Source organism: Agelaius tricolor, unplaced genomic scaffold, assembly GCF_023055355.1.
Source record: "Agelaius tricolor isolate 1412-34295 unplaced genomic scaffold, bAgeTri1.0.p SCAF_8, whole genome shotgun sequence".
NCBI classification, from domain to species: Eukaryota; Metazoa; Chordata; class Aves; order Passeriformes; family Icteridae; genus Agelaius; species Agelaius tricolor.
Window position 1 is genome coordinate 10,937,044 of NW_027269268.1, and position 26,879 is coordinate 10,963,922.

The 26,879-nt window shown below is 48.1% G+C and overlaps 3 protein-coding genes across 6 annotated transcripts in view; all 3 read left to right on the top strand.

Moving 5' to 3' along the window:
- LOC139592141 (E3 ubiquitin-protein ligase RNF213-like) overlaps nt 1-13,962 on the top strand; it is a 37,945-nt gene extending 23,983 nt beyond the window's left edge. For 2 of the 4 annotated variants that reach the window (XM_071431633.1, XM_071431634.1), the window contains exons 30-54: nt 220-296; nt 1,052-1,199; nt 1,504-1,639; nt 2,072-2,248; nt 2,540-2,679; nt 3,096-3,250; nt 3,557-3,769; nt 4,135-4,316; nt 5,023-5,143; nt 5,249-5,349; nt 5,593-5,772; nt 6,106-6,272; nt 6,368-6,470; nt 7,136-7,250; nt 7,659-7,869; nt 8,504-8,694; nt 8,988-9,116; nt 9,367-9,471; nt 9,717-9,959; nt 10,587-10,668; nt 11,232-11,266; nt 11,584-11,678; nt 12,043-12,202; nt 12,522-13,536; nt 13,825-13,872. In XM_071431633.1, coding sequence (XP_071287734.1) covers nt 220-296; nt 1,052-1,199; nt 1,504-1,639; nt 2,072-2,248; nt 2,540-2,679; nt 3,096-3,250; nt 3,557-3,769; nt 4,135-4,316; nt 5,023-5,143; nt 5,249-5,349; nt 5,593-5,772; nt 6,106-6,272; nt 6,368-6,470; nt 7,136-7,250; nt 7,659-7,869; nt 8,504-8,694; nt 8,988-9,116; nt 9,367-9,471; nt 9,717-9,959; nt 10,587-10,668; nt 11,232-11,266; nt 11,584-11,678; nt 12,043-12,202; nt 12,522-12,707 — 3,452 coding nt within the window. In that variant the 3' untranslated portion in view covers nt 12,708-13,536; nt 13,825-13,872. Of the gene's footprint in view, nt 1-219; nt 297-1,051; nt 1,200-1,503; nt 1,640-2,071; nt 2,249-2,539; nt 2,680-3,095; nt 3,251-3,556; nt 3,770-4,134; nt 4,317-5,022; nt 5,144-5,248; nt 5,350-5,592; nt 5,773-6,105; nt 6,273-6,367; nt 6,471-7,135; nt 7,251-7,658; nt 7,870-8,503; nt 8,695-8,987; nt 9,117-9,366; nt 9,472-9,716; nt 9,960-10,586; nt 10,669-11,231; nt 11,267-11,583; nt 11,679-12,042; nt 12,203-12,521; nt 13,537-13,824 lie in introns of those variants that run through there. The other 2 variants (XM_071431636.1, XM_071431635.1) reach the window with 2 other exon arrangements.
- LOC139592143 (E3 ubiquitin-protein ligase RNF213-like) lies at nt 13,897-18,678 on the top strand. Its single transcript, XM_071431641.1, has 10 exons — nt 13,897-14,076; nt 14,247-14,398; nt 14,956-15,039; nt 15,347-15,527; nt 15,642-15,843; nt 15,927-16,004; nt 16,295-16,492; nt 16,749-16,838; nt 16,951-17,129; nt 17,714-18,678. The coding sequence occupies exons 1-10, from the start codon at nt 14,033-14,035 to the stop codon at nt 17,865-17,867; spliced, it is 1,362 nt and encodes a 453-aa protein (XP_071287742.1). The 5' UTR covers nt 13,897-14,032; the 3' UTR covers nt 17,868-18,678.
- Nucleotides 18,679-19,851: 1,173 nt separating this feature from the next.
- Nucleotides 19,852-26,093, top strand: LOC139592569 (multimerin-1-like). The gene is made up of 3 exons (XM_071432669.1): nt 19,852-20,005; nt 24,397-24,543; nt 25,669-26,093. The coding sequence occupies exons 1-3, from the start codon at nt 19,852-19,854 to the stop codon at nt 26,091-26,093; spliced, it is 726 nt and encodes a 241-aa protein (XP_071288770.1).
- The last annotated feature ends 786 nt before the right edge of the window (nt 26,094-26,879 follow it).

Sequence of the window (26,879 nt, forward strand, 5' to 3'; positions counted from 1 at the left end):
GCATTAGCCCAGTGTCAGATTTCTTCCAGCTCTTGCTGCATGAAGCCTGACAGCCTGAGCAGCTGTGGCTGTGTTTGAGGTGAATCTCAGCTACTCATGCAGGTGGTAATGGGTCTCTGACAGATGTTCTGCTGCTCTGGGATGCAGTTACTAAAATAAACTCTCATCTGACTGATGGAGGGTGCACTGCTGCTTTCTAACAAAAATTCTGCACCTTAGCTGCAGCTCTGCCTGCCAATGGAGAAGCACAGCAGGAGAAGGTTGGAGAAACAGTGCCAGGAGCAGAGCACCATGAGGTCAGTTCAGAATACGTTTGTTTGCCTCTCAGCTGTCACTGTGGCTCTCTGCTCTGTCATCCATGGGTGCAACCCACCTTTTGTGTTCCCCTTCACCCGAAACCAATCAGCAGTATTTGCATCATGAATGTTACTGATCAGCTACAAGTTCCTCCTCCCCACTACCCAGTCAAAATCAGCATCACTAAAGAAATAAACCATTCTAAGGACTCTGTAATTCCTTAGTAATTTCATTCTGATTTTTAAAAGTCAGCTGTAAGAGCTTCTGTTGCCTTTCTTGCCCAGGAGGGGGGAGCTGTGGTCCTGAGCCTCACTCCAGCTGTGTGCTCTGAGGTGGAGCTGGAGCTGGCTTAGGACTTGGCTGTGCTGCAGCCATATTCACACTGCCTCGTGTGCCCCTGGCAGCCTCAGCTGGACATGCCCAGCACCAGGGACATGGAGCATTTCCCAGAAAGGGCAGATTTTCCCTGGTCACATTGATTATTTCCATTTCCTTCCTCAAACTGCTGAATCTTTCCCCTACAGGGATCTCAACTCAGCACAAGTGCTGTCTCACAGGCTAGTTTGAAAGGGCCACAGAGGCTGCATCATGTTCTTGACAGCAAAAGAGCTGAGAATTGCAGCCTGAGCTGAGGGAAGCTGGGAACAGGGATGCCAGGCAGCAGGCCCTTTGAGGGAGCCCTGGGAACCTTCCAAGGCAGTGTGCTGGGGACAGGAGGGTCACTCCAGGGGAATGACCTTGTTTTCCTGGGCAGGGTGAGATCCTGAACACCACGGTGCTGCTGAGGACCTGTGTGCAGAGTGCTGTGGGCATGCTGCGGGACCAGAACGAGGACCCAAGCCGGAGCAGGAGGAGAATTGAGATTCTGCTTGGCCTTTTTTCCAGGGAGAATGAGCTGAAAGGTGTGTGCTGCAGGGAGTCCCTGGACATCTGGGGACCACCAAAACAGTCAGCTCACTGGGGATGCAGAGGTCTTTGCTGTGGTGCAGGAGAGGGGGCTTTCCCAAGAATGTGTGTCCATGCTGCAGTGTGTTGGTGGGTGTAGGGCTTTTCTGCTGTTTAAGTGGTGGCTTTTTCTCTCACCATGCTGGCTGGCTTTTTCCCCACTTGGACAATTATTGGAACAACTGTCAAATGTTGTTCTTGGTGGGATATTTGGGTCCAAGCTAATAGAAGAGAAAACATAAGCTCCCTGTTGTTTTGTAGCCTCTTTCCTGAAGACAACCAAGGCTCGTCTCTCCAGCCTGTTGAAGAGGCAAGAAGAAAATTCCCTTCACCTCAAAAACTGGGTGTTTCGGGAGGCTTGCAACCTCAGTGCTCTGCAGGAGGCAGGTACCTTCAGGTGAGGACAGCAGCACTGCCTTGTCACCTGCAGCCTCCCAGGAAGGGTCTGCAAGTAGCACCTGTGCAGCAGAGACAGCAGCTTTGTGTAATCTCAACATTTGCAGTGTCAGTCTCCAGTCTGTGCTAGAAACTCTCTGAAGGCAATTTTAGCCTCTCCTGGGGAAGGGTGAGTTAGGGCTGACGGGGCTGTACTGGGACAGGGATGCACAAGTGCTTGAGTGGAACAGTGAGATTACAGGTAAGCCAGGAGTGAGAGAAGTGCAGGGTTTTTTTGTTGGTAGTATTCTTTCCCATAAAGGCAGCATTAGGATTCTATCACGTCAGAATACTGACATGTGACAGAATTAGTTACTCAGGGCAGGCACCTCCTGTTTTGCTGATGTCGTTGCTCACATTCCCTCTGGGTTTCTCCATCTCTCTCTCTCCAAAGGCACGCCCTGTGGAAGCGAGTGCAGAAGGTGGTCACTCCCTTCCTCGCTCTCTTGATTGCTGTCATAGACAGGAATGGCAATCTGGAGCTGATGGCCAGGGCAGGAGCAAACTGGGTGACAAACCTGTGGATGTTCATCTTCAATGACACCAAATTCCTGAGTGTGGGGAAGAACAGGTGAGCCCAGGGGAGCAGCAGGAGAGCTGGGCTGGGTTGGCAGCACTGGGAGTAGCCCAGCCCTGGCTCTAACCCCCGAGGTAGAGGGATGTTTGATGGCTGCTCAACGAGGGCAGCCAGGCACTGGTCACAGTTCAGCCTGTTCTTCTCAGAGTCCTGCAGTTCCCTCCCCTTCTCTCTCCCCTCCCTCCTAGGGCTCAGTTTCTTTCTGCAGCCTCTGCCTCTGTTGTCTGCACTGTGCTTCCCAGACAAAAGCCCTGTGCCTTAACCCTGTACCTTTTAACCCCCCAGCCCTCAGCGAGAGATAATCGTGGTGCAGAACAACATGATGGTATCTGCTGGTGCTGGGAATGAGATGCCCTTCAGCTGGAGGATAAAGGAGTACCTGGAAGAGATGTGGTTGGAGACTCAGTACATCCAAAACACTGAAGGTGAGAGTCTGGCTTCAGCATCTCCATCCACTGCCCTTTGAGCCCTGGTTTGTCACTGCTGTGCCCCTCCAGTCACTGGAGTCACCTTCAGTCTCTCTGTGCTCCTGTGAGCCAGCAGAGTTCTCTGCAGGCAGCTTTTCTTTGTGCTTCTCACCATTCATCTTTCTCACCTGTTCTGTGCCCTTGCATTCAAAGTGCTGTGGAGCAGCCAAAGAGTTAATGACAAGGTGAGATTCCAGAAATACAACATGGTGCTGGACTGACAATGCCTGGCCTGAGTCCCTCCTCAGTGCCCTGGATGCATCAGTGCTGGATGCATCAGTGATTATTGAGGTGTTAGTGCCTCTAGGATAGATGCTGTGTCAAAGCCAGCTTCCTCCTAACATCCAGCTTTTCTCTGCATCCTCACTTTCCAGGCCATGCTGAGAAGTTTGTGGAATACTTCCAGAAAACTGCTCTGGGAAAATTCATCTCTGCTCTGACCGGGGAAGAAAGGCAGTTGCTCTTCGAGTGCTACATCAGAGACTTTACTGTCTTGACCATCGGTGTGTCCTCCCCGGAGCAGCTGCAGGTCAGGGGCTGGAAACCCTTTGGATGGGGAGAAGAGTGTGATGCCTCTGAATGTCCTTCTGAATCAGCCCTGCCTTGGGGAAAATGTCCCTCTGAGACAGTTGCCCAACAGCAAGGGAACCCCAGAGCAGACCCCTGGACACTGGGGTCACTCAGAAAGGCAGCACCTGTATAAATTGACATATTTAAGGCTATCTTTGTAGGAAAGTGATTCTCATCTCTCAGATATTTTTGCCAGGCTTTCCAGTACAAAATGAATTATAACAGTACTTTCTCACCTTTGGTTTTCTGTGTCCCACCCCTGCAGTGTCTGTGTGTGGCGTTCCTGTCTTGTGTTAAGGAGTGGATGGCAGAGTCCCCCTGGACAAAGGAGCTGGTGCCCTCCCTGCCCTGGGCCCACCTGGCACACAACCAGTTCAAGAGCCGCCTGCAGAACTTCTCCAGGATCCTGGCTGTGTACCCCTGTGTGACTGGCTACCTCTTGACCCAGAAAGAATGCAGAACTCCATGCTCTGAGATGGTAGAGTCACTCCCTCAGCCCTGGCAGGGAGCTCTGTCTTCAGCAGGGAGCACTGCTCTTCAGTCTCCTTTGGATTTCAGCCACAGCAGAGGGGGAAGCACAGGCTGGGGTGCCTCAGAATTGGGAATGATCTGCTGTGTTCTTATTGCTACAAGCAGGTTTTAAAATAGTTTGCCCTGCTTTTGCATTAGTTATCAGACATGCTAACGAGCCAAGCCACAAACATGAGAATTGCAGAGCTTAAAGTAATCAAGTAGGACTTTATTCAGTAGAACATGTGGTGTAGCAAACCAGACTGAGAACCCTAGGTCCATAAATACTTCTGAAATGCAGCTGTTGTTACCCCTGTCCCTGTGTGTGTGCAGGTTCTGGATGTGCTGGCTGCCATGGTGTGTGCTGAGGATCTGGAGAAGCTGGTGCAGACAGCCTCCCCTGAGCTCTGGCTGCAGAAAGTGAAGAACCTCCATATGCCCATTGAGTTCCTGTGCAAAGAGGAGGGTGCCCAGTGTAGGGGCAGCCACTGCCATCAGCTGCTGAGGAAGCTCAGGTGGGTACCAAGCTCTGCTCACAGCCCTACTCTTTGCCTGGAGGTTCTCTGGGGCATTGGAGCAGGCTGAAGCTGTTCTGGTGCTGCTTTTCTCAGGCTTTGCAAATCTTTCCAGGTTCCTGCTGGGCTCAAATACATACCAAGCAGCAAGAACCACATTTTTGTTCCCTCATCTCCTTGCAGATTCTCTCTTTAAGTTTGGCAATATCATCTGGTGCATTCTATCTGGGTTCAGGGGTTATTTAAAACTCTCCTCAGCTTCCTGTTAACCAGCAGTGTCTCCCCACTTCATCCTCTGTGCATAAGGACTCAAGAGATGGAGAATTTCACTGCCTCTTGTGTTTTGGAAGAAAGCCCAGAGCACTACCCCAGTTTCTCACAGACCTTGTTTAGTTTATTTGAAGTGAAGAAAGTGCATCTAATTGTGATTGGTATTTTAAAAATTTTTTGAGATTGAAGTTAGAGGTGTGAGAAAGTATGTCCAGTGCTGCTGGTCCTGCTGCTTTGCTGCCTCCAGGCCAGGCCCTTGAGCCCCCTGGGTGAGGTGCTTGAATGTTCTGTCCTTGACAAAAACCCCTCTGGAAAGCCAAAGGGCAAAGCAAGTGAGAATTGCGGCAGTGCTGTGGAGTGGAGCAGGAGCAGCAGTGAGCCCCTGGCTGCCCTGGTTGCCATTCCTGCTGTGGTGCCAGCCTGCTGTCCCCCCCAGGGCCTGCTGGAGCCGTGTGTTTGCCATGGCACTCTTCGTGGAACACGTCCTGTTGGGCATCCACACCATCAAGCCAGAATTCAAGGATTTAGTGAGAAAATATACTTTGCTTCTTGCTGAGGTGAGCAAAGCTGCCATTTCACCTCTTCCCTCTTGAGCTGACCATGGGAATTCTCATCTCAGGTGTTGCAGCTGAGTCACTGCACCTTGTCCTTTCCTTCTGCAGTGTTTCCAGCACGATTCAGACATGAAGTCTCATCCGACCTTTGTTGCGGTGCTGAGAGTGCTGCACAAATGCAAGGACGAAGTCAGCAGCAGGCTCTACAGGTACTGACACTGGGGCAGGCTGCAGGGGCCAGCAGGGACATTGCCTGTGTTGCCAGCACACTTGTGGCAGTGCTGCATGGGGAGGAGTGAAAGCCAAGGGAAGAGCAATGACCCTGCTTGGTTCTGCACCCTGAGCTGGGCAGTGTGCCAGCTCTTGGTCTAGCTGCAACTAAACGTCTTGTTCAAGGCTTTTGGGGAGGCAGCACAGAAGCAGCTGTACTCATTGCTGTTTCTGGATTCCAGGCATGGTCTGGAGCTGTGTCCCATCTGCCTGGGAGAGCCGAAGGACCCCATCTGCCTGCCCTGCAACCATGTGTTCTGCCGCAAGTGCATCAGACAGTGGCTGGTGCCAGCACAGATGCACTGTCCCTGCTGCAGGGCTGCTGTGGAGGATGTGGAGTTGACTGTGTCTGAGGAGCTCAGGTACTCCAGCTGCCCTCTCCAAGGTGGGATTGTTGGGTGGGGAGGCTTTGTGAGGAAATTCTCAACTCTGAGGTGGTCAGCACAAGCAGAGGGTGAACTCTGCTTCATCCCTCTGGAACTGAACAGGTCCTGTCTGTTCTGTTGTTTGAAAGGGGAAAGCTGCCTTGGCCTCTGTAAAAACATGCAAATCACAGAATGGTTTGGGTTGGAAGGGACCTCAAGGATCATCTCATTGGGAAGGTTGAAAAGTATCTCCCTTGGGTGACTTTTACTTGTGTGTGCTCGATTCTTCTGTGGTTTAAGAGGTTCTGTGTTTGCTTTTGCCCCTTCCAGAGCTGCCGTAGAAAAGAAGGCCCTGTTCCGGCAGAGGTGCAATAATTTCTTCATTGACGTGGTCACCACCATGTGCTTCAAGGACAACAAGCCCCCTGAGCCAGAGGTGATCTGGAGCCTCCTGGATCTGCTGTTTGTTGAGAGAAAAAACGTCTTGAAAGACCCAAGTGAGCTCCCTTCACCCTGACATTCAGTCTTATAGAGCTGGATCTGTCACCACCTTCTCTCAACTGCCAAACCTGTCCTTCCCTTGTCTCCACAGATCACCCTGCTGTCTACACAAAATTCCTGTCCCCTTTTAATGATGAGGTGGATGAAACTCCTATCATCCGCTCTGTAATGCTGAAGCTGCTCCTGAAGTACAGGTGAGCACATTCAGCAGAGGGAGGTTAGGCCAGGGCCAGGTTCAGCTCTGTTCCTCATCAAACCCATCCCATTGTTCTCCTCACCTCTCTCTGAGTTTCATTGACTCTGAATTCCTTTGTATTAGTCTTGCAGCTTGGCTGGCTTGCACGGGGCTTGTGGTGCAGTGTGAGCAGCCTGTGCAAGGTTTACCTGGTTGTCCCTGACTAACCCTGTGCTGAGGGTGGATGCCTGGGTTCTGCAAGGTGGCTAAGTAGTTGCTCTGATTGAGGTCAGCAAGGCAAAACTCCTCATTCACAGAGATTTAATCAGGATTTAAACTGATCTAATGTCTGCTCCACAGACCTCCCCATTCTCACAGCCCTCCCAGCCTCCCTTTGCAGGCAGGGCACAAAAGCCCCTTCTCAGGTATGATCACCTCCTGAACCATATGCCTTTTTCCCTGGAAGTGCTAATTGAGCACTGGTGGTGATCAAAGCCTGGCTTATTCCAAATGTCACCTGCAAAAAATCACAAAAAATCCCAAAGGCTTCTCCATCTTGCAGCTGGATCCAGAGTGACCCCACCTGTCACACAGCCAGCTCTGGGAGCTCTGCTGTGATTTAGAGCAGGGGCAGTCCTGTCAGCATGGCAGCTGTGTCAGGGGGTTTCTCTCTCTCCCCTGTAGCTTCAATGAAGTGAAAGATGATGTGCAGCGTTACCTATCCCAGGTGGAGCACAACGAGCTCCTAGAGGAAAAAGATAAAAAGGAGCTCTACTTGCTTTTTGTCAACTGCTTGGAGGTAAGAGCTGGGCAAGTGACTTTGTAGTTAAAATCACCATTCACGTTCTTGCTAAGAGACAAGACAGGTTGAGTTTGGCATCCTGGAACATGGAATGTGTGTTATTCACAGCCTGCTCCTGACTCTACCTCAGCTCCAAGCTTTGGGAGTGTCGGACAGCTGGGGCACATCCTAAAAATGGTGTTTGGTGACATAGCAGAGATTTAGGATGAGGGGGCAATGGCAGTAGTTTGGAAGGCGTCAGGGATGGTTTGCTGTGCTCGTGGCAGGCTGGGCTTGGAGGGTCAGAGATGGTTTGGAGGCTCGGGGATGATTTACTGTGCTCATGGCAGGCTGGGTGCCCTGGGGACACAGGAGTGGCTGAGTGAGGTAGCTCTGCCACTCACCAGTGTTCTGGCCTCTCTCTAGGATTCCATGTGTGAGAAGTTAGAGGACAGCCTGGGATGTGGGCATGGAAACAGTCTGCCTGAGGACAGAGCCTTTCCAGAGAACTACTTGCCAGCCAGCAGCAGCGAGGCTCCCCAGCAAGTCTCTGTGGAATACCTGCAGGCTGTGGCCGAGGTGCGCCTGTGCCTGAGCAGGGCTGCAGAGCTCATCTTCGACCTGCAGCAGCACACGGGTAAGTCTGATTGCTCTGCTGGAAATGCTGCATGCAGGGCAGGTGGGCTGGACACAGGCAGTGCCCTGTGCTCTGCTAGGACCTGTTTTGGTGCATGGCCAGGGAGGAGAGCAGCAACTCCCTTTTCCCTTGGCGGTGTCAGTCAGTGTCTGTCCCCTGTACCGTGTCTTAGAAGTGCTCTGTAACTGGTAGAAAGGCTGTGCTGGTGACCCCAGTGTAGTTACGTGGCAGTTAACACCTGTGGAAGGGGATTTATTTTATCCTCTTGATGCTAACAAGGAGATTTACTTAGAGCCCACTAAATTGAACTTTAAAGCATCAATGCTGCTTGAGACTCAGGACTGCTGTAAGGGTTCTTGTTTTGTATGAATGAGAGCTCCATGCAGCTAGAAGGGATTGAGAGTTTCTATTGATGAGTTTATACCTTCCATGTCAAAGAAAGGAATCATTGTCTGAAATATGGCTGAGGATATGCTCCAGCCAACACCCGAGGAAGGGAGAGCTCTGAAGTTCTTCTGTGTAATAACACAGTACTAATAAAGGGACTTGGTGCTACAGCTGGGGCAGACAGAAAAGTTTTACAGGATGGGATGTACTTTTGCCTCTTTGTTTTAACCTCTTTTTTGCCCTCCAGAGCCAAAGCAGATGAAGGAGAAGCAGCATTACCTGAAGAAGGTGGAGAAGTTCTGCAGCCTCGCCGAGAACGACTGGCACCGTGTGTACCTGGTCAGGAGGATTTCCAGCCAGCACGGGATGGAATTTGCTCAGAAGTTGGTCACAGAGCCACGGTTCAGCTGGGTGTTCCCAGCAGAAATTCTGCAGCAGGTAGACAAGAGGCGTCTCCTGGTGATGGTTCTGGTCTCCTCTTTGCCTTCACTTTGTGCTTCTTTGGGGTGTTCCTACTGTTGTGTGTCTCTTGGGGTCAGGCCAGAGTGGCAGTGGTTGGGAGATGGCTTGTCCTGGCTCTCGGGTGAATGGAGTCTCCCCTGGCAGCACCATGCCTGCTGCTGCTGCTCTGGGGAGCCTGAAATGCCCCAGTGCTCGGGAGGAAGAGGAGATTCTGCCACCTCCAGCTGGGTGGTTGTCTCCAGTGCTGTGCATGGTTGTTCCCTTGGCAGGTCCAGCATAGCCAGTCCAACCACATTGACCGGTACCTGGTGTATGGGGAGCAGTACCAGGCCCTGCGCGATGCCGTGGGACAAGCCATGATGGAGGGCACGGCCCAGAGGCTGCTTGAGGCCCAGCAGGTACAGCCCAGTGCTCCCTCAGACCCCTGCTGGGCCCAGTCCTCCCTCCAGTCCCCTGCTGGGTTTGCATGGCCCCAGCTCTGCTGTGTCCCTCTGGGCAGTGTCTGTTCCCAGCACCAGGGGGCCTCTGCTGGGAGGTCACTGGGGCTTGTGCTCAAGCACGTTTTGTTTACTTTCCCACCTGCACATCCCATCACTGTATCTGGGGCAGCTCTGGCCTGTTCCCAGCCACATGCTTGGTTCTTCCCAGGCCTCCAACAGCCCCCCAGCTCTGGAATCTGCCCACCTGCTCCTGGCCATCTTCCGAGAGGTCACTGCTCTGTACGGGAATCCAGGCCTTCATCCCAAGCGGCAGGTAGGACACCCCCCTTTGGCAGCTTGTGGTAAACCTGCTTTGTGGGTAAGGAGGAAGGGGATCTGAATCAGTGATGGAGGAGCCTTGGTTCCTGTGCCCTAGCCAGGGTGATGGCCCAGAGCTGAGCAGGCTGTGGAGATTCTTGGGAGCAGGGTAACCCAGTGTGGGAAGCAGCTGCCAGTGCTCTTTGTTTGGGTGGGGGCAGTATCCTGATGGCTTTAGCTCTTTCCAATCTGTGCTTTCAGCAAACAGAGATGATGACTAAATTCATCCACCACTCCCGAGTGCTGAATTCCTCTGAGCTGAAGCTCCTTGCAGTTGCCCTGGTGAAGAACACCCTGCCTGGGCTGGCCGTGGAGCCACGGGGCCGCAGCCAGCAGGGAGCCGTGGTGGAGATGGCTGTGCACATGGCTGCTGTGCTGCTCTGCGGGCACAGCCGTGTCCTGCAGCCCCTCAGGAACCTGGCCTTCGAGCCACGCATCATGCAGGTGAGGGCACAGAGCTCACCTTGGTGAGCACTTCAGCTCATCCTTGGTTCTTGCCTGTGTCTGCTGGATCCTCTTTCTCAACAGCAACGATCCAACTCACTGCTTGAGCTGAGAAACACTGGGGGGAATTATTTCAGTGCTGTTGGGGTTAAGTAGCACAACACCAAGCCCTGGCCTGGTATCTTTCCAAGGCACCTCTCCATCCTGAGCAGGATGAAGCAAATACCTGTGCTGATATTTGGGTGAGCAAGGCTGAGAGCAGCTGGCAGCTCCCACTGTGCAGACCTGCCTACTCAGATAGCTCTGTCTCCTCAGGGGGAGAGAGCTGCTGCTCTGCTATTCCTGGCTACCCAAGGTGTAAGGGAACATGCTGGTATGCGCCAGGGTGCATCAGCAGTGCATTGCAGGATGTCTGGAGAGTGCACATGCAAGTCTTAACAATACTGACAGTTCTAAGAGTGGATTTTCAAAGGTGAATTTGAAAATCTGCATCTGCGTCACCTGCTTGACCTCTGCTCTCAGATGTTTCTTGTAACCCAGTGTGAACAGAGAACCAGTGAGTGACTGCTACAGGACAGAGCTGATTCCCAGATCCATTTGTGACTGCTTTCCCCTTTCCCTCCTCAGCGCTCCTTTCTGCCCACGATGCCTGAGGACATCATGGCTCAGGCAAGGACCTGGGAGGGAACACGTTCTCTACACTGGTATGGTGAGTGCTGCTGGCTGGCTGGGGAAGGAATTCCCTGGATTTGGAGAGTGAAACTGTTCCAAATGTGAGGACAAACCCACTCCTCAGTATGAGTTATCCATGGCAAATCCAGATTTGTAGACAGTTTGTGTGGGTGATGCACCAAAGAACATCTAGTGCTGTTTAGTCTTCAGCCTGCAGCTGTCCACAGAGCATGAAGGGGCACAAAGGCAACACAAACAGGGTGTGAGAGGAGAACTCTGCCACCTTACTAGCCAGCTTTTTCTCTGCTTCCCACAGCTGGACCTTCCTGCAGCAGGGAATGGGGGGTAAGAGCATTCCTGCCCTCAGCAGTAGAATCTGTCCAGCTTTGATTCCTTGTTGCTCAAGGAGAAGCAACACTGAGAAATTCCTTGGCTTCCTGCATGGGCCTGTCAGTCCTTTGGGATTTGGGATAGTCAGGGCTTTTGATTAGATCTTGAAACATATTTCTTGCTCCAGGATGACGGTTCCTAGGAAAGGGAATAACAAGGGCTGTATAAATCTGTCTTAGAATACTGTCCTGTTTGTTTCTCTCTTCACAGAATGTCCCAATGGCCACCCCTGCACTGTGGGAGAGGTAAGAATTTGGGACTGGTGGGTATTTAAGCAGACAAAGTTTTCAACAACAAACTGTTTTATTTGTTTGCTGGTTTTAATGTTCTGATGCACAGAGTTCCACTTCTAAACTCAGTATTATTGATCATTTTGTCATTGTAATGTAAAATTTAGCATATCCCTAGCATTTATACCATAGATTGGGAAACATCAGGCAGAGGCTCAGTTTGTAGCAGGGTTTGAATTAACCACTTAGAGGTTGGATTTTTGTTTCATTCCCTTTCTCTGCTGGAGAAGCTGTTTCTCTGGAATTCAGTGTTGCCCTGTTGCTTTTCTCAGTGTGGGCGCCCCATGGAAAGGAGCCGCTGTCCCGAATGCCACGTCCTCATTGGAGGCAGAAACCACATACCCGTGCAGGGCTTCCATCGTTCCAGGTGGGCTTTGCTGCAATGCCTTTGCGGGGCTAAATGATGTAGGACTTGCCTGTGGTGCCCTCAAAGGCCAGAAGTACCAACCACTTCATGCTGCTCTCTGGAAGGTGTAAGGGAGAGATGTCCAAGCAAGAGTAATCAGGCAGCAAAACCAAAGAAATTTCCTTTTCTGTGCACAAAGCCTTCACTCCAGTGAAGGCACTTTGAATTGGAAGCCTTCATTCCAGTGAAGGCACTTTGAATTGGCAGCTTTTGGGGCATTCAAAGACATTATGGGTCAAAAAGGCATTGCTGGGTATCAGGGATGTCTTGTGTGGTTTTTGTCTAGGTAAAAAAAAAAACCAAACATATATGCACTTTCCTACAGCCCTCGTCCAGACAGAACTCAAACTGGCCACATCCTTGGAGATGTTGAGCACAGAGGGACACTGGGAACGTCTGACAGGAACATGTCCCCCATGGTTTTTGTGCTGCTCCGTTTGCTCACCCACCTGTCCATGCTGCTGGGAGCCTCCAGAGACACTCAGGTATCTTCCAGAAATACTTCCAAGTGGTCACACAAAATATAGGGGAACCTTTGTATGCTGCTGGTCCTTTTCATCATACTGCCAAGTGACCAGGGCAGTCTGTCAGGATGCAAGACCCAAATTCCCTCCCTCCTTGCCCAGGAGGGATTTTGGTTAATTCCTGCACTTCCATGCAGGCACATCCACCCAGCCCTGCCTTGATGGGCACAGGTGGCAGGAATCCCACAGGTCTGGGTGCCTGGCAGGACAAAGCTCTGTGTGCTTTGTGCTTCCCTGGATGTTTTTGGCTGTGCTCAACTCTTGCCTTTGTTGTCTTTAGTCCCTGGGAAGGATGATCAAGCCAAGAGTAGATGATGTGGTGAGCTTCCTGCAGCAGCACATTCAGGAGGACTTGGCACAGCTGACTGGGATTTTGGGGAAGAGTCTGGATGACACTATCAACATCCTGCACCTGGTGCTCAGCAGTCTCCTGCAGGCCCCCCGGCGGCAGCCAGGCCAGTGTTAAGAAAAGCCACCTACCCTGTCACACCTGGGGCTGTGGTTGAAGGGCTGTGGCCATGCAGCCACCTTGCTGATAAACCCCTTCACTCCTAAACATCAGCAGCTGAGCTGAAGAGAAAAATAGAGAGTTTGAAGCTTATTTCTTACTGTAGGGAGGGAAGAATTTTTGTCTGTTTGATTCCTTCAGTCAAGTACGTGAGGTTTGCAAGGTTTGGTGCAGTCGATAACTCTGAAAATGAATTATTGAAAAAACAGTGTCATGACAGATGGGCAGAGCTTGCAGCTTCTGAGCAGGGCTGCTCCCCAGCACAGCAGCTTGTTGTGAATCCCTGTTCTGAGCTGCCTCTCAGTGACTCCCAGGAGCTCTTTGGGAGAAGAGGGATGGCACAGTGGGGTTCATGGTGGGGTCTGGAGTCACTATGGCACAGAGGCATTAATGTGTAAATAGCCCATATTTGGACTGTGGGACAGCACCAGTCAGTATTCCAAGCTTCACTCTGTCGTGGGACATGGTCTGAGCTTGGACAATCTGTTCAATATTTTTGGGGTTATGAAGGAATTGTGTAAATGTCTCCATCATTCATGTGAAGCTCCTGGAAACCAAGCATCACTGTGTGATGCTTGGGTGTCATTCTCCAGCTGAACCAAGATACTCAGTTAACTTATAGCACCTGTGAATCTTTGCTTTGTTTTCACTGAAATACTGCAGATATAAGAGGTGAAATATTCCTGTTGCAGGGCTGGTGTGGTTTGATGACTTTCTGTCCACCAAGGACAAGAGAAACAAATGGGAAGAAATTGTTGCAAGCACAATTATTGTTCCTGAATTGAAGGTGAGAAATCTGCTATACAGAGTCAGTAGCTGAGCAGTTCAAAATCCACTGGAAATCTCATGTGTTGTAATATCTGTGCTATACTTTTCACCTGGCTGTTCCTAAAGCCAGCCCATCCATGGCACAGCTGCAGGTTCAGGATTAGCCATCTTTATTCCACCTGGGGAAATGGGAGCCTGAGACTGAAGTTGTTCTGGGATGAATTTGTATAGCTGGAAAAGCAGAAATGGCTTAGCTCTTTTGAAGGTATTTCACAATATCCAATAACTTATTATTTTTTAAATGCAGGATTTGGATAAAAAACTTCTGAAGTTAAACCGACAGATACAAAAGGATAAGAGAATCTCTTCCAACCCCATAGTGAAAATAGTGTATGGGGACCCAGCGGCATTCCTGTCCCAGCTGCCACGGAACAGCCATATCCACCATTCCAAGATGTGGAGCTGCCGCAGGAGGGTTTCAGTGGAGAACCTGAGCTACATTGTGCAGCAGAAGAATGCCGAGGACACCGTCCCTCTCCTCTGGAAGTTCCTGCAGAAGGTGGGGCTGGCACAGGGGTGAGAGCCTGGGATTGCCCAGGACTAAACCACATTTGGATTATCTCAGTACTTGCTATGATCTTGAGAATGAACATGGCAGATATTGTTGTCTTTTAAAAATTTTAAAAGTAATTCCATAAAGGTATTTCCAACTGGTTTGTCCAAGCACAGCTTTACCCACTTTATCCAGGAAAGCGAGCTGAGGCTGGTGAAATTCCTACCAGAGATTCTGGCTCTGCAGAAAGATTTGGTGAAGCAATTCCAGAACACAGCAGAAATCAAAGACTGCTCCATCAGGGAATTCCTCAGGGAACCCCACTCAGGTGAGGAGACTCTGCCAAAGTTGTAATTAATGAAACAGAAAATGCTGGATTGTCTTGTTGAAAGGGAAGAGGAAAATTCTCCTTTTCCTTTTAATTCTTGCCTGACTGAACTGGAGACTTGAATAGGGTTGGAAAAGTTACCAGATGACTTTAAAGGGAATTAAGTACAGGAGATTTTTTATGAGGGATGAGAGCTTTGAGCAGTACAGCAGTGGTTCTTTTGGCATTTTAAGCTCAGCCCTTGAGCGGGGCTTGCTTAAAGAGCAATTACTGATGTTTTTAAGTACTTATGGGAAAGTACATAAAGGTCATGCAGAATCAGACCAAGGACCAATCCATCCTTGTGGCCTGGGCCAGAAGCAGACAATAATGGAGAAGTAACAAACTGAGCAGATGACTCCATTTGATGCCTTTAGAAAGGTGTTTGGTGTCTATTTAGTCTCTTGAGCAGTTGGAGCAGTTGCCTGGAGTTCAGTGGTGTGCTCTGAAGATCCCTGCATTGGAAAGTTTCACCAGGAAAAGGTGTTTCATGGATTTATCTTTCTGTTGTTTCTCAGGTGTGATGAGGGACCTGTTGGAGAGGAGAGTGAATGTGTTTCTGTCTGTCTGGAATAAGCTGAGACGCTCCCTGGACACCAATGGTGAGCAGCTTCTTTCCCAGCCCTGCTCCTCCACTGCTTCTCATTCTGAGTTCAGGTTCCTCCCATCACTGATGCTGAGGCATATCCTCAAAATTGGGCTTGGCCATTGAATTTTAAGAATGTAGGTACAAGGGAGGGATTTGTTTCCCTGTTGTAGTATTCTTACCTGAACTTGTTTCCTTTCTCACCTGAACTTGTTCTCTTTTGTGCTTGTCCCTAATGCCAAGTGCGTGGCTTTTCTCAGCTCAGTACCTCCTCAGCCTGGGCTGGCTCTGGGCCTCCTCAAACACTGCTGTCTGTATTTCAGGGGAAATCAAGCTGCCTAAAAGCTACTGTGATGCTGAGCTGAGCCTGGACAGCAGGCTGGAGGTGCTGCTGCCGCGGCGGCACGGGCTGGGGCTGTGCTCCACGGCGCTGGCCAGTTACCTCATCGGGCTGCACAACGACTTCGTATACTCTGTCATCAGAGACACCAAGGAGGATGACAGGTGTGCTGCTACTCTGCTCCTTGGGCTCTGCTGCATCCCCTGCTCCCTCTCAGGCAGCTTTCCTTGCTCCACAGAGGCCTCTCCCTCTGAACACAGGCCCTTTGCTCCCTGCAGGTACCAGGTCAGCCCCTTGGAAGTGGCCAACCTGCACCTGATCAGTTACGAGGTGGAGAGGGACCTGATCCCTCTGATCCTGTCCAACTGCCAGTACAGCATGGAGAAGGGAGGGGAGACCTTGCAGGACTTTGATCTGGAGAGGATCCAGCAGCAAGTGATCAGCAAGTTCCTGCAGGGAAAGCCACTCATCAGGCTAGAGGTAGGAGGGGCAGGGCCGTGCAGCCAGGAGGGCACTGGGAGCAGCGTTCCAGGCCTCACATCCATGGGTTTCTCTCCTGACAGGGAATCCCCACCCTGGTGTACAGACATGACCGAAACAATGAGCAGCTGTTCAGTGAGCTCAGGAACAAGCTGGAGCAGGTGAGTTTCTGCACTGCAGGAAGGCAGAGCAAGCATGAAATCCCTGCTTTTGCAAGGGTTTTCTGTGTCTTGCCTTGTCCATCCAAAGGCTTGCTTGCTGATTTCTTAGCATGCCTTGGGTACGTGCAATCTGGCCTTGTGCTGTCAGTCAGGATTTACAAAGAGAAGGAGATAGTTCAGCATTTCAGTTTCCTAAATCTGGGGCTCTGTTGTCTCCCTTGACTTGAGCAATTGGAACAGAAAAAGGAGTGGGTCTAGAACAATATTAACTGTGACTTTGTGGTTTTCAGAGTACTCTGCCCAGTTCTGTGATGAACATGATCAGTGGGGAGCTGCAGTCCTACAGTGATGTGTGTGATGCTCTGTCCGTCACTGAGATTACCCTGCACTTCCTGGCCATGGCTGGTGAGAACGCTGACATGCCGCTGACTGAGTACATTGAGCAAGTCCTGCAGATGGGAGATCAGACAAACCCTCACGTGCTACAGGTGAGTCCTGAGGGCAAAGCTCGGATTCTTGTGGAGTAAAATTTGCCCTGGTTTATGCTAAACCCAGCCGGTGCGACAGAGCCCTCTCACTTTCCCACTGCCTGTTGTGGTATCAAAAGCTGGCTTATTGAGGGCAGATGGGCTCCACCCAGGCCAAGGGGCTGGATGAGCTCTGTGCTGAGCTCTCCTGGGCAGGGCAGGCTGGGGATGGGCTCCGAGGACATCCCTCACATCCACAGATGTCCTTCTCTTCCAGGCCCTCAGACGGTGCCAGCTCAGGCACAGCATAGCCCTGTGGCAGCTCCTGTGTGCCCACAAATCTGAGCAGCTGCTGCGCCTCGGCAGGGTATGGCACCCCCAGCACCTCTGTGTGCCCTCCTCTGCTCTGCCCTGCTCTGCTCTGCCTGCAGCTGTTCAAATGTGTCTTTGGGTTTTTTCTCCCCTTGCTGCATTTTCAGGATCCTTTTGCAGATGTCAGTCGTGATTACAAAGAAGAGCTCACCCCAGAGCTTGTCAAGCTCCTGCACACCTTCCTGGTCCACTCCAGCCTGGAAACCTTCCTGCAGGAGCTCCATGAAATGATCATCCTCAAGTTGAGACGTGTCCAAGCTGTGGAGGAATTCAATCCTGCGTGGAGGTAGGAATTACACACCCAAAGGCACCATAGTTGTTGCTAACTGACGCTTCTCTGCCTCTGAGCATGCACACAGTGGGAACACTCCCTTGGCACATGCATGTCCTGGGGGACACTGCTCAGGCAGCAGCATTAGGAATATCCACACCCATTTCTGGCAGGTGTCACTTCCATCTCACACAGGCTCTCTTGGGGACACTGCTGGAACACGCCAGGATCTGCTGTCAGGGCACAAACACCAGCACTTCTGCAGGCACTTGGATAAAAAAATAACAGAATCACAAACTCATTAAGGCTGGAAAAAAAATCTCCATGGTGCTCAAGGCCAGCCTTCAGGGATAGGCACACAGCTCTGCACAGGTACAGCTCAGCCCCAGAGCTCACTCTCCTCTCCAACAGCTGTGCCCTGCAGCATCCCCTTGCTGGCCTCTGTGCCTCCACCTGGCTGTTCAACCCTTCTCACTACACACACACACACCCCTGTTCAGTTGTGTATTGAGTATTTTGGGTGCTGCAGTGCACTCATATTGTGGCACTTGAGGTTTGCTCTACCCCTGCTGTTAATGCCATTCTGCTCTGTCTTCCAGCCTGAAGGAATCACTCTCTGCTTACCTTGATGCCAAAGACTCTGAATTCGCTGCGGAGGTGGAAGACACATTCCCAGATGATATTCTTCTGTCTCATGCTGCTTGTACCTGGAAAGCAGCTGCTATCTTCAAGAGGGAGCACAGGGGCAGTTAGGACAGAACCCTGCCAGGGAATGCCACAACACCCATGTCAGGGCTTCTGGGAATCTGGGCATTTGTTTGGGCCTTGTTGGTTGTTCTTTGGGTTTGGGGTTGTTGTTTTTACACCTGATGTGAAGAGGAGAGTGGCTGTGGAGGAGGAGGAGGGTGAAATAGACCCAGCAACTCAGTGTGAACCCTGGATCGCCACAGCTCCAGAGCCACTGGAAGAACATGAATATGAAAAATGCATATTTTATTATTGGCTTTTTGCAAATATTAGGATGAATATTATATGTGTTATGTTAGAAAGTTATGCTGTATTAATTTTCTCAAATGTAGTTTTAGGTTATAACATAATCTTAAATAGAAACTATGTATGTGGGATATTTTTTTAAAGAAAGGAATGAAGTACTCACACCAGATAGCAGCCACAGGACACCTAAATGTTTCAGAAAAAGAGGATTTATTGCCCCATTATCAGAAGAAACTAACTTCTTCCCACCTTGCTCAGCTATGACGTTAGGATTAAGAGGAAGAAGTTGACGATGACCAGACAGCATCCTGTGTTTGAATGGAATTTATGCATCATGTATGAAGTGTATGAATATGCAACAGGCTCTTGTTTTTAAGGGTTAATCCTCTGGTAACGGGTGTCCTTTTTCGGGCTTATTTTGCCCAGAAAAAGGTACCTGGACGTCCGTAACTCTTTCTTTCTGTTCTCTCATATTGTCCTAATCCAAATTGTCCAAAATTCTTATTGCTCTAATTATATTGCAATTTTTATAACCATTTCATTACTATTAAACTTTTAAAATTTTAGAAAACGAGTGATTGGCGTTTTTCACAGAGCAGTAACGGGGCTCGGGCTGGGACGGGCCCTGGGGACCGCCCGGCGGCGCCCTTGGGAGCGGGGATCGAACCGGGCCCGGCCGCGCCCGGGGCTGCCCCCGGCACCGCCTCCCCACAAAGCGGGGGGAACCCACGGAGCCGCCGGGCCTCCGTGCCCCGGTTGGGGTCTGGCGGCTCCCCGGGGAGCCAACGGGGCGCCGTGCGGGACGGGGGCTCGGGCAGGCGGCTCCCGGGAGCGGCCCTGCTCTGAGCGCGGCGGTCCCGCAGGGAGCAGGCCCGGCTGAGGGCCAGAGTGGTGGAGGAGGACACCGAGGAGCGGCAGAAGGACCCGCAGGTCTCCGGGCTGCAGAGAGTGGGAGGTGTGGATTTATCCTACATCGAGGGCCACGGAGCCGTGCCTGCGCCTCCCTAGCTGTGCTCAGCTACGCGGCTCTGGAGGTACCGCCCGGGCCGGGCCGGGCCGGGCCGCGACTGTAATGAGGCTTTTGCTGGCTCCTTCAGGACTTCATTGAGAAGGGCAGTTACACTTAACAGCAGTGTGTTCCTGAAAAAGCAGGAATCCAGCCAATCAAGTAAATTTGGCTCCAGTCCACCTGGAGAGCAGCTCAGCTAAGCAGGAGCTGCCATTCTTAAAAACGAAATTTTGAGTGTGATCTGCTTCTGAACTTAAATTCCAATGCCATCATGTGAAATGAGTTATGAATGAATTCACAGAAGTACAAACTTTCGAGTTGTGACTTCTGCAATCATACTTGAGTGAAAATCACAAGCACAAGATAATGTTTTATGGAAATATAACTTCTGGCACAATACAGAAAATGAAGAGTGGATGAGCGACTCAAAATACTGAGATGATTCTAATTCACATTAAAATTAAGATTTCTTAATACCAGACTCAGAATACTGTCCAGATATTCTTGAAGATCCAGACCTGAATGTTTTCTGTAAAATGCTCCTAACTTAAGAACATTTCTAAACCAATACTTGGTCCCTATTGCAAGCAGATGTAGAGGTAGTAAGAGCTATTACTCTTGTTCATGTCCTAAGGCCATGGGCAATTTCCTTTTCCCTTTCCATGCTTTTTTCCTTCCTTTCCACTTCAATTCTTCATCTCTTCCCGCCCTAGGGACAGCATTTCTCAGTGATCAATGGAAAGGATCCTTTTTAAAGCCATAATCCCACGAGTAGCTTGGTTTCTGATGAAAGCCATCCCTATTGAAGGACTTCAGTCCTTGGTTATCTTTTCAGTTAGAGTGAGGACACAGCTACTAGAGGAGGCAATCACGCTTAAAAATGCACAAAGTAATTTGAATCTTTTGTTATACAAAATTGCAATTCTTCCTCAAGTCCTTTTTGGTTGATGTCTGTTACTGGAACTGCACAGGATGGAAATTCAAAATCTTGGTTCAAAATTGAAATGAAGAGAAAATGAGAGATGTCTTTGAGCCTTCCCACAGCATGTGCTTTGTTGGAAAGTATCACTAGTGCTACCTGCCTGGAACACGGGAAGGTGCCAGCTGCTCTGGTTTTCACTCCATATTGATGAATTCATGTCTTTCCCATTTATTGTTTATACTCAATTTTAACAAATAACTTGCTTGATAGCATTGGATATATGCTCACTGGCAGAAAGTGAAGTTCTTTGCAGATGTGGAGAAGCCTTATTTTTCTATGAGGTTTCTGCATAGCAATGTTGATGCTGACTTTTCCATTGGTAATGAGATTTTGTACTTAACCAATTTCATGCCTAGCAAAGCCATACATTATATTTCTGTAAGTTAAAGAAGCAAGACCATTACCCTAATTAGCAAATATCCATCTTCTGCCTGGGTGGATTTTCCGTCTCCATGAAAGCTTTTTCTCACAAGTTCTAGGACACCACCAGAGATTTGTGCTGCCTCTGCTAAAATTTCTAAAGAAACTCTAAGGCATAATTGGCTAATTATAAAATGTATTTAATCTTAGATTGCCTTTTTCAACTAAAAACCAAAAAATTTTAGAGAGAAGTGAATGACAATTTTCATTGACTCCAATATGTTCAATATTTGACCCTACTCTAACAGATTAGGGGTTTAACTGGCTTTAATGTGTTCAGGATTTGACCCTGAATAATACTTTCTCAAATAATTAGTTGAAATCAGAAGAAAACAATGTGAGTTTGCATTGCATATGCAGGGTCATAAAACTTTGCTGACTTCCCATATTGTGGAATAAACTTAAATGTTCTCTGTCAAGTAGAGGCTGCAGTATATGTGTGAGGGGTGAAAGCACCAACAGTTCAGCTGATACTGACTGTAACAGCAACCCAGGATGCATAAAAAAGTGATTATCTTAAGACAGCTTCGATATCTACAAGGAGATGACAACATTAAAATATATATTTATTTAATATACATATATGCACACCTAGAAACTGTTAATAAGTCCTGGGTTTGGGCTGTGACTGGTCCTACTTTGCAATGGACTGTTCTCCTGCAGAAATGAGTGATGCAGTGTGAGGGCAGTTTAGCTCAGTTCCCATTTTCCTGTTGCTATTAGTGCTGCTCTCTGGGGAATCTAGAGGCTGCTGTGCTTTCCAAATGTGAGTGTATTCTCTTGTTGCATGTCTTGTATTGGTTGTGGTTTTGTTTTATTCAGATTATGCCACCCTCCCATCAACATGAAAGTCAAGCTGTTTTATATTTATGCATTTAAAACGGTGCACCTATAATTTCAAGAGGTAATTTCAATTAATTCTCACTTTCTTTGTATCTTATTTCTGATTTTGGTTTCACAAGATTTCTAACTCCTATCAGAAATGCAAGCTTCCATTGTTGCTTCATCATTCAAGCCTTCATTTCAAGTGAAATATTAACCTATTCAAATGTTTTCCATCTTGTGTTTTAGTTGCACAAATGAGATGGGTATTCCAGTTCAGCTTGGTGACATACACTTCAAATTTGCATATTTCCTCTTTAGACTAATGGGTTGATGAAGCTGTTGTGTTGTTTTTAATTTGGTGTGCCTAAAATCATCACACAGGAATTATTACATACCTCTGCTTAACAGAGAAACAGAGTTGCTAGAGTCCAAGTAGCTCAGATGGGCCCTGACCTTCTGCCCCACTGAAAACTGGAGGGCACAGCCCTCTCCTCCTTGCTTTTTCCCCTCTATCAGCCTGAGGTGCTAAAACAGGGATGATTAATAACTATAGGCTGGCAACCAGTTTGACCCTGTGTGAACAGGGTGGTTTAGTAGGTACCCAGGCTCTCCCAGTCTCCTAGGGCTTCCTGAGAAGCAGGTACTGCTAACTGAATGCTGAGAATATGTTTTTAGGTTACCTCCTGGTCAGAAGAATTTCCAAGCCAAACTACTGGAGTCAATCCTTTCCATAAGGAGACCATTAAATTGCTGCGTATTTGTTTTGCTTCTAAAAAAAACCCTGTAGGTACTGAGGGAGCTTCATTATTTGTTTGAGATTTGTTTGCACAGCATTGGCAGTCTATTTCCCAAAAGAGCTTTTGCCTGCCTTCCCAAAGAGTAGCAAAACTGAGCATTCACTGCCTCTTCTCATTACTACCATACCAAGTGTAATTAGCAGCTACATTTTATCCTCTGCTAGTAATAGTGACAATTTAAGCCTTGAATTTATAGTCTCTCTCTTTTACTCATCTGCACTACTGAGTTGTGAAACATGAATCAACAATAAAATATTTGTTTTAGTAGGAGATGTGTTCCTAATCTGAACCCTCTGGTATCTTTGCCCCAAGGAGATAATTCAGACAGAGTGTCTCAGGACACTCTTCAGCAAGAAAAGAGAAAATCCTGGGCAGAGGAGCAGCCTCAGCCAGGAATGACAGCAGGAAGATGCTATTGCAGCATAGTTACATGAAGATTATTGGCACAGTGGAGATCTGCAGAATTTGCCTCTTGCTCTGAAAATCCTAATTTGACTCAAATCCCACACAATTTCTCCTATTCTAAAAAAAAGGAGGAGCTTCCCAGTTGCTGTTAAGCAGTCTTTCACAGGGAGGGTTAATTTAATGTAGATTATGTCTGAATTTGAATTAACTCCAAGGTTAAGTTCAGGCAGAATCACCCCACTTTTGGAAGCAGACTTCCAAAATGCTAGTCTCAATCTTGTTATCATTTCCTCTTAGTGATCTTTTTCCTGTTTCCTAGGTTTACTTCTTGATTATGATAAGTAGAGGCCAATTAGCAGAGAGGCTGCTGTGTTCTTACAGGAAGCTTTTGTATTTTGGGAGTATGATACAGTCAGCACAATCAGCTGTTTTCCTTCCTTTTCTGCTTTCCTTTGGCACTTGGTAAATATGTGACTGCTTGGTAAATATCAGAGAAATGTTGTGGGTGCTTGGTAAATGTGAGTGAAAAAAAACTGGAATGAAGGATGTAGCAAACAATTATCTGAGAAGCAAACCATTATTTTCTCATGTCCAGTTGCCTGTGCTGTGACCCAGTCATGACAGTTCTAAATTGCTTTATTTCAGGCATTACAGAATAGACATTATTTTCTGTGAAAAGAATGACTGTTGTGTTTATAAATCCATATGCTATATCAGAGCAAATTCAAGTGTCACTGTACAATGTGCCTCAGCATTCTGCTCACTGAACTAAAATATCTCACAGAAACAGTTTGCCTTTTTGCAGCAGTCTGTGAAATACCTGGTTGGGAAAATGAGGATAACACTGGAATGACTGAAATATCGATGTGAAATCCAGGTCAGCAGTTTCCTGGCAATAGCTAGGTACTTGTCTGCAAGACTTGTTCAGTTCTGACCTACCAACCTAGATTTACCATAACAGGACTGTGTGGAGTTCTCTTTCCAGAGTTCTGCTGGTAGCTCCTGGCAAAGACAAGGGTTGTTTTCTAAACTATCTGACTTTTACTTCACCAAACCAGGAGAAAGCAAAAATGTGTGGTTTGTGTTCATAGCAATATTTATTGTTTTCATGTGACCTGAATTTTCTCCCCCAAAACACTGCTATGACAACACATTATTCATTGTCACTCAGTAATTGCTGTCTCAGAGCTCAGCAGCACTGGCCTGACAGATTTCTCTGTATTGGCTGAGTTGAATTTGGCCAGCTCATCCCTAAGTGGCAACAGAGGCAAGGACATCCTCAGTGAGGGTGCTCTGCAAAGCCACCTGTTTGGTATCATTTTTCTTGCTTGCAGTCCAAAACTTCTACAACAACCTTGGAATTAGGGACTTATGGACAAGTACTTGAAATGGCTGGGACAGCATTTAGGACATTGCATCACCAGGAGCCCGGCTCTCCTGCATTGTTTGTCACGTGCCTGGGTGAAAAATGTCCTAGACAAGACAGTCCCACCTGTACAGCAGCAGTACAGAATCTCTTCTGGTACACCCAAGGATAAGATGGCTCATTCCAGAAAGAGCAGCTGATCCAACTTCTTTGGAGGTTCTTCTTCCTTACTGCATGTGCCTGACCCTCTGAGACCAGCAGAGCTCAGAATTTACAAGTTATCTTGAATATCTTGGAGGATAGCTGCAGGTGGGCTGTGTTCAGGTGGAAAGGGAGGCTGGACAGGAACTAAAGTTGGCCTTCAGCAAGAGCTTCAGCAGAAATTGTGAATTGACAAAGGGCCTTTCCAAAATACTGCCTACTTGGGAAGTGTCCCTGCTGTGACATTACAGCTGAGGCTGTTGGTTTGCTCCTCTCTTTCCCAGGGCAGCTCCCAGCGTGTGCCAGCTCCCCGTGCCAGAACGGAGGCACCTGTGTCAATGACAGACAGAGCTTTGTCTGCGCCTGTCGCCACCCCTTTGGAGGAGTCAACTGCAGCGTCAAGCTGGTGAAGGACAATTCCCTGAGTGTTGGCAAGTACAGGATTTAGCAGTGCAATCCAGGATCAGTGCAGGCTCTGCCCCAGGGCCTAATTACAGAGCATTTGCTGGTCAGAGGTCTCACGTTTTGCTTTAATGAGTGACAACTCAAGCAGCAGAGTCCTGTGTTTTGGTGCTCAAGACATCAATCCCCACGGGTGGCTCGTGATCTCTTTTCCTAATATGACCAGATGATGGGATTAAATTGGTTTGGGACCTGTGATAATAGCTGGAAAGCTCCCTGGTGAAATGTGCAGAGTGGGAGGCTGTGCAGTAGATGCATTTGAATGCCATGTTATGGACTTTGAAGGGGGAGGTAAAAATGCATCACTGGGAAATACTATCTTCAATGCAGCCATGAATGTTCTATAAATACCAATAGCTACCAGAAGGTGTGGGACTGTGCCCTCAAGGAGTCATTTTAGGCCTGCCTCTGACTTTCATCAGCAAAGGATGCAGCCCCTTGAAAGATTACAAAACGAAAAAAAAAAGTGAAAATTATGCTTATTCAGTATAATAAATACAATAAATAATTTACACCCAGGCCACATGGAATGTGAATTTTATGCATCTTTCAGCAGCCATTTGGCCGATTTTTACTCATGACAGCATATGAATAGTGAATGAAATCATTTGTACAGAAGCAGGGAATGATAGTGTACAGGCTCAGCTTGAAGAGAAACCATATACTTTTATTCCCTCATTTAACATCATGAATGCTAAACCTCCTTGCTGTTTGTCTAAGATTTCTGCTGCAATTCTTGGCTTCAGCTCACTCACATGAGCAATGGAAGAGATCCTGGAGTGGGGAAACTAGCAGGGGGTGTAAGGTGGAAAGAAAGCCCCCTTAATGATAACATAGTATAGACAAACATCAAGTTCCCTTGCTGTTGCTAAATTTTTCTCTGGTGGATACACCTGGCACTAATTCTGAAGAAAATTAGTTCTTATGTAATATAGTAGGATGTGTTTATGCAGGAATACTGTGTTTCAGTTGCTCAAGTTCAGTCATGCACAGGATGATGTGACATCAGAAAATCTGCATTTGGTCTTCTGGCTGGTCCAAGTTGCCTTTCTACAATGTAACATCACTTCAAATTTTTCTTTATTCCTATCCAGATTTTTCAAAAGGATCATACAGATATGCACCTATGGTGGCTTTTTTTGCTTCTCATACATATGGAATGACAACTCCAGGACCCATCAGATTTAACAATCTGGACGTTAACTACGGCGCCTCGTTTGCCCCAGCAACTGGGAAGTTCCATGTTCCATACCTGGGGGTCTATGTTTTTGAATATACCATTGAATCCTTCAGCCCACGTGCCTCTGGCTATCTGGTCATTGATGGGGTAGACAAACTCACCTTTCAGGCTGAAAATATTAATAACAGCAAGTACACCTTTGACAGAGTCATTACTGGAAATGCTTTATTAGAGTTAAATTATGGTCAGGAAGTCTGGCTCAGACTGGCAACTGGCTCTATACCAGCCAAGTACCCACCTGTAACTACATTCAGTGGTTACTTGTTGTATCGTACCTAATCAGTGCTAAGAGTGAGCTGTTAGTCAGATGAAGCAACCTGCAGGTGAATTTAGCTTTGCATTTGAATTCTTTGCTTCTTTAAGGGCGCTGAGCTTCCCAATGTAATGGCTGATCCTCCGAGATGTTCTTTGGTTGTAGCCACATGCCCAACCCCAAGGAGTCCACAGGTTGGAGATGGGGGAAAACAAAGCATCTTCCTCATATCAATATGACTGGGAAGCACAAATCTGATGCTGTTCTGCTGTAACATTGCATGGACATGCTTACACGAGATTGCTGAGAATCACTTCTCAAGAGAAAGCTCAGTTTGATCATTGCTTTACACCCTGACTGCAAATCAAAAGTGATGGATAGATTTTGATGACTCAGAGGCTGGATTACTACTTAGCTCATTGCATCAATTGAGAATTGTGTCTATCTATTCTGTTTGGAAAAAATTATATTTCTTTTTCATTTTGCCTTCCATTATTCACTGCATACTTTGATATGGCAGTATTCAATTGATTCATGATTTCTTTATGTAACCAGTATGATGATAAACTAGGTTTTTTGAATCTGGCAGCAAAAAACCCCAAGTGGAATACACTCAGATTAGAAATACAGTATTTGTAGCATTTAAATTAGTCATAGGATAAACACCATAATGGATTTGGTGGATTCTCTCTGCTGCTTGAAATATTTAAACCTCAGCTGGATTTTGCTTGGGTGATATGTTTTAAGCAAACTTTGTCATATTGGCTTCACACAGATTTTAGCATTTGACCTATAAAATACACAAGATTAAA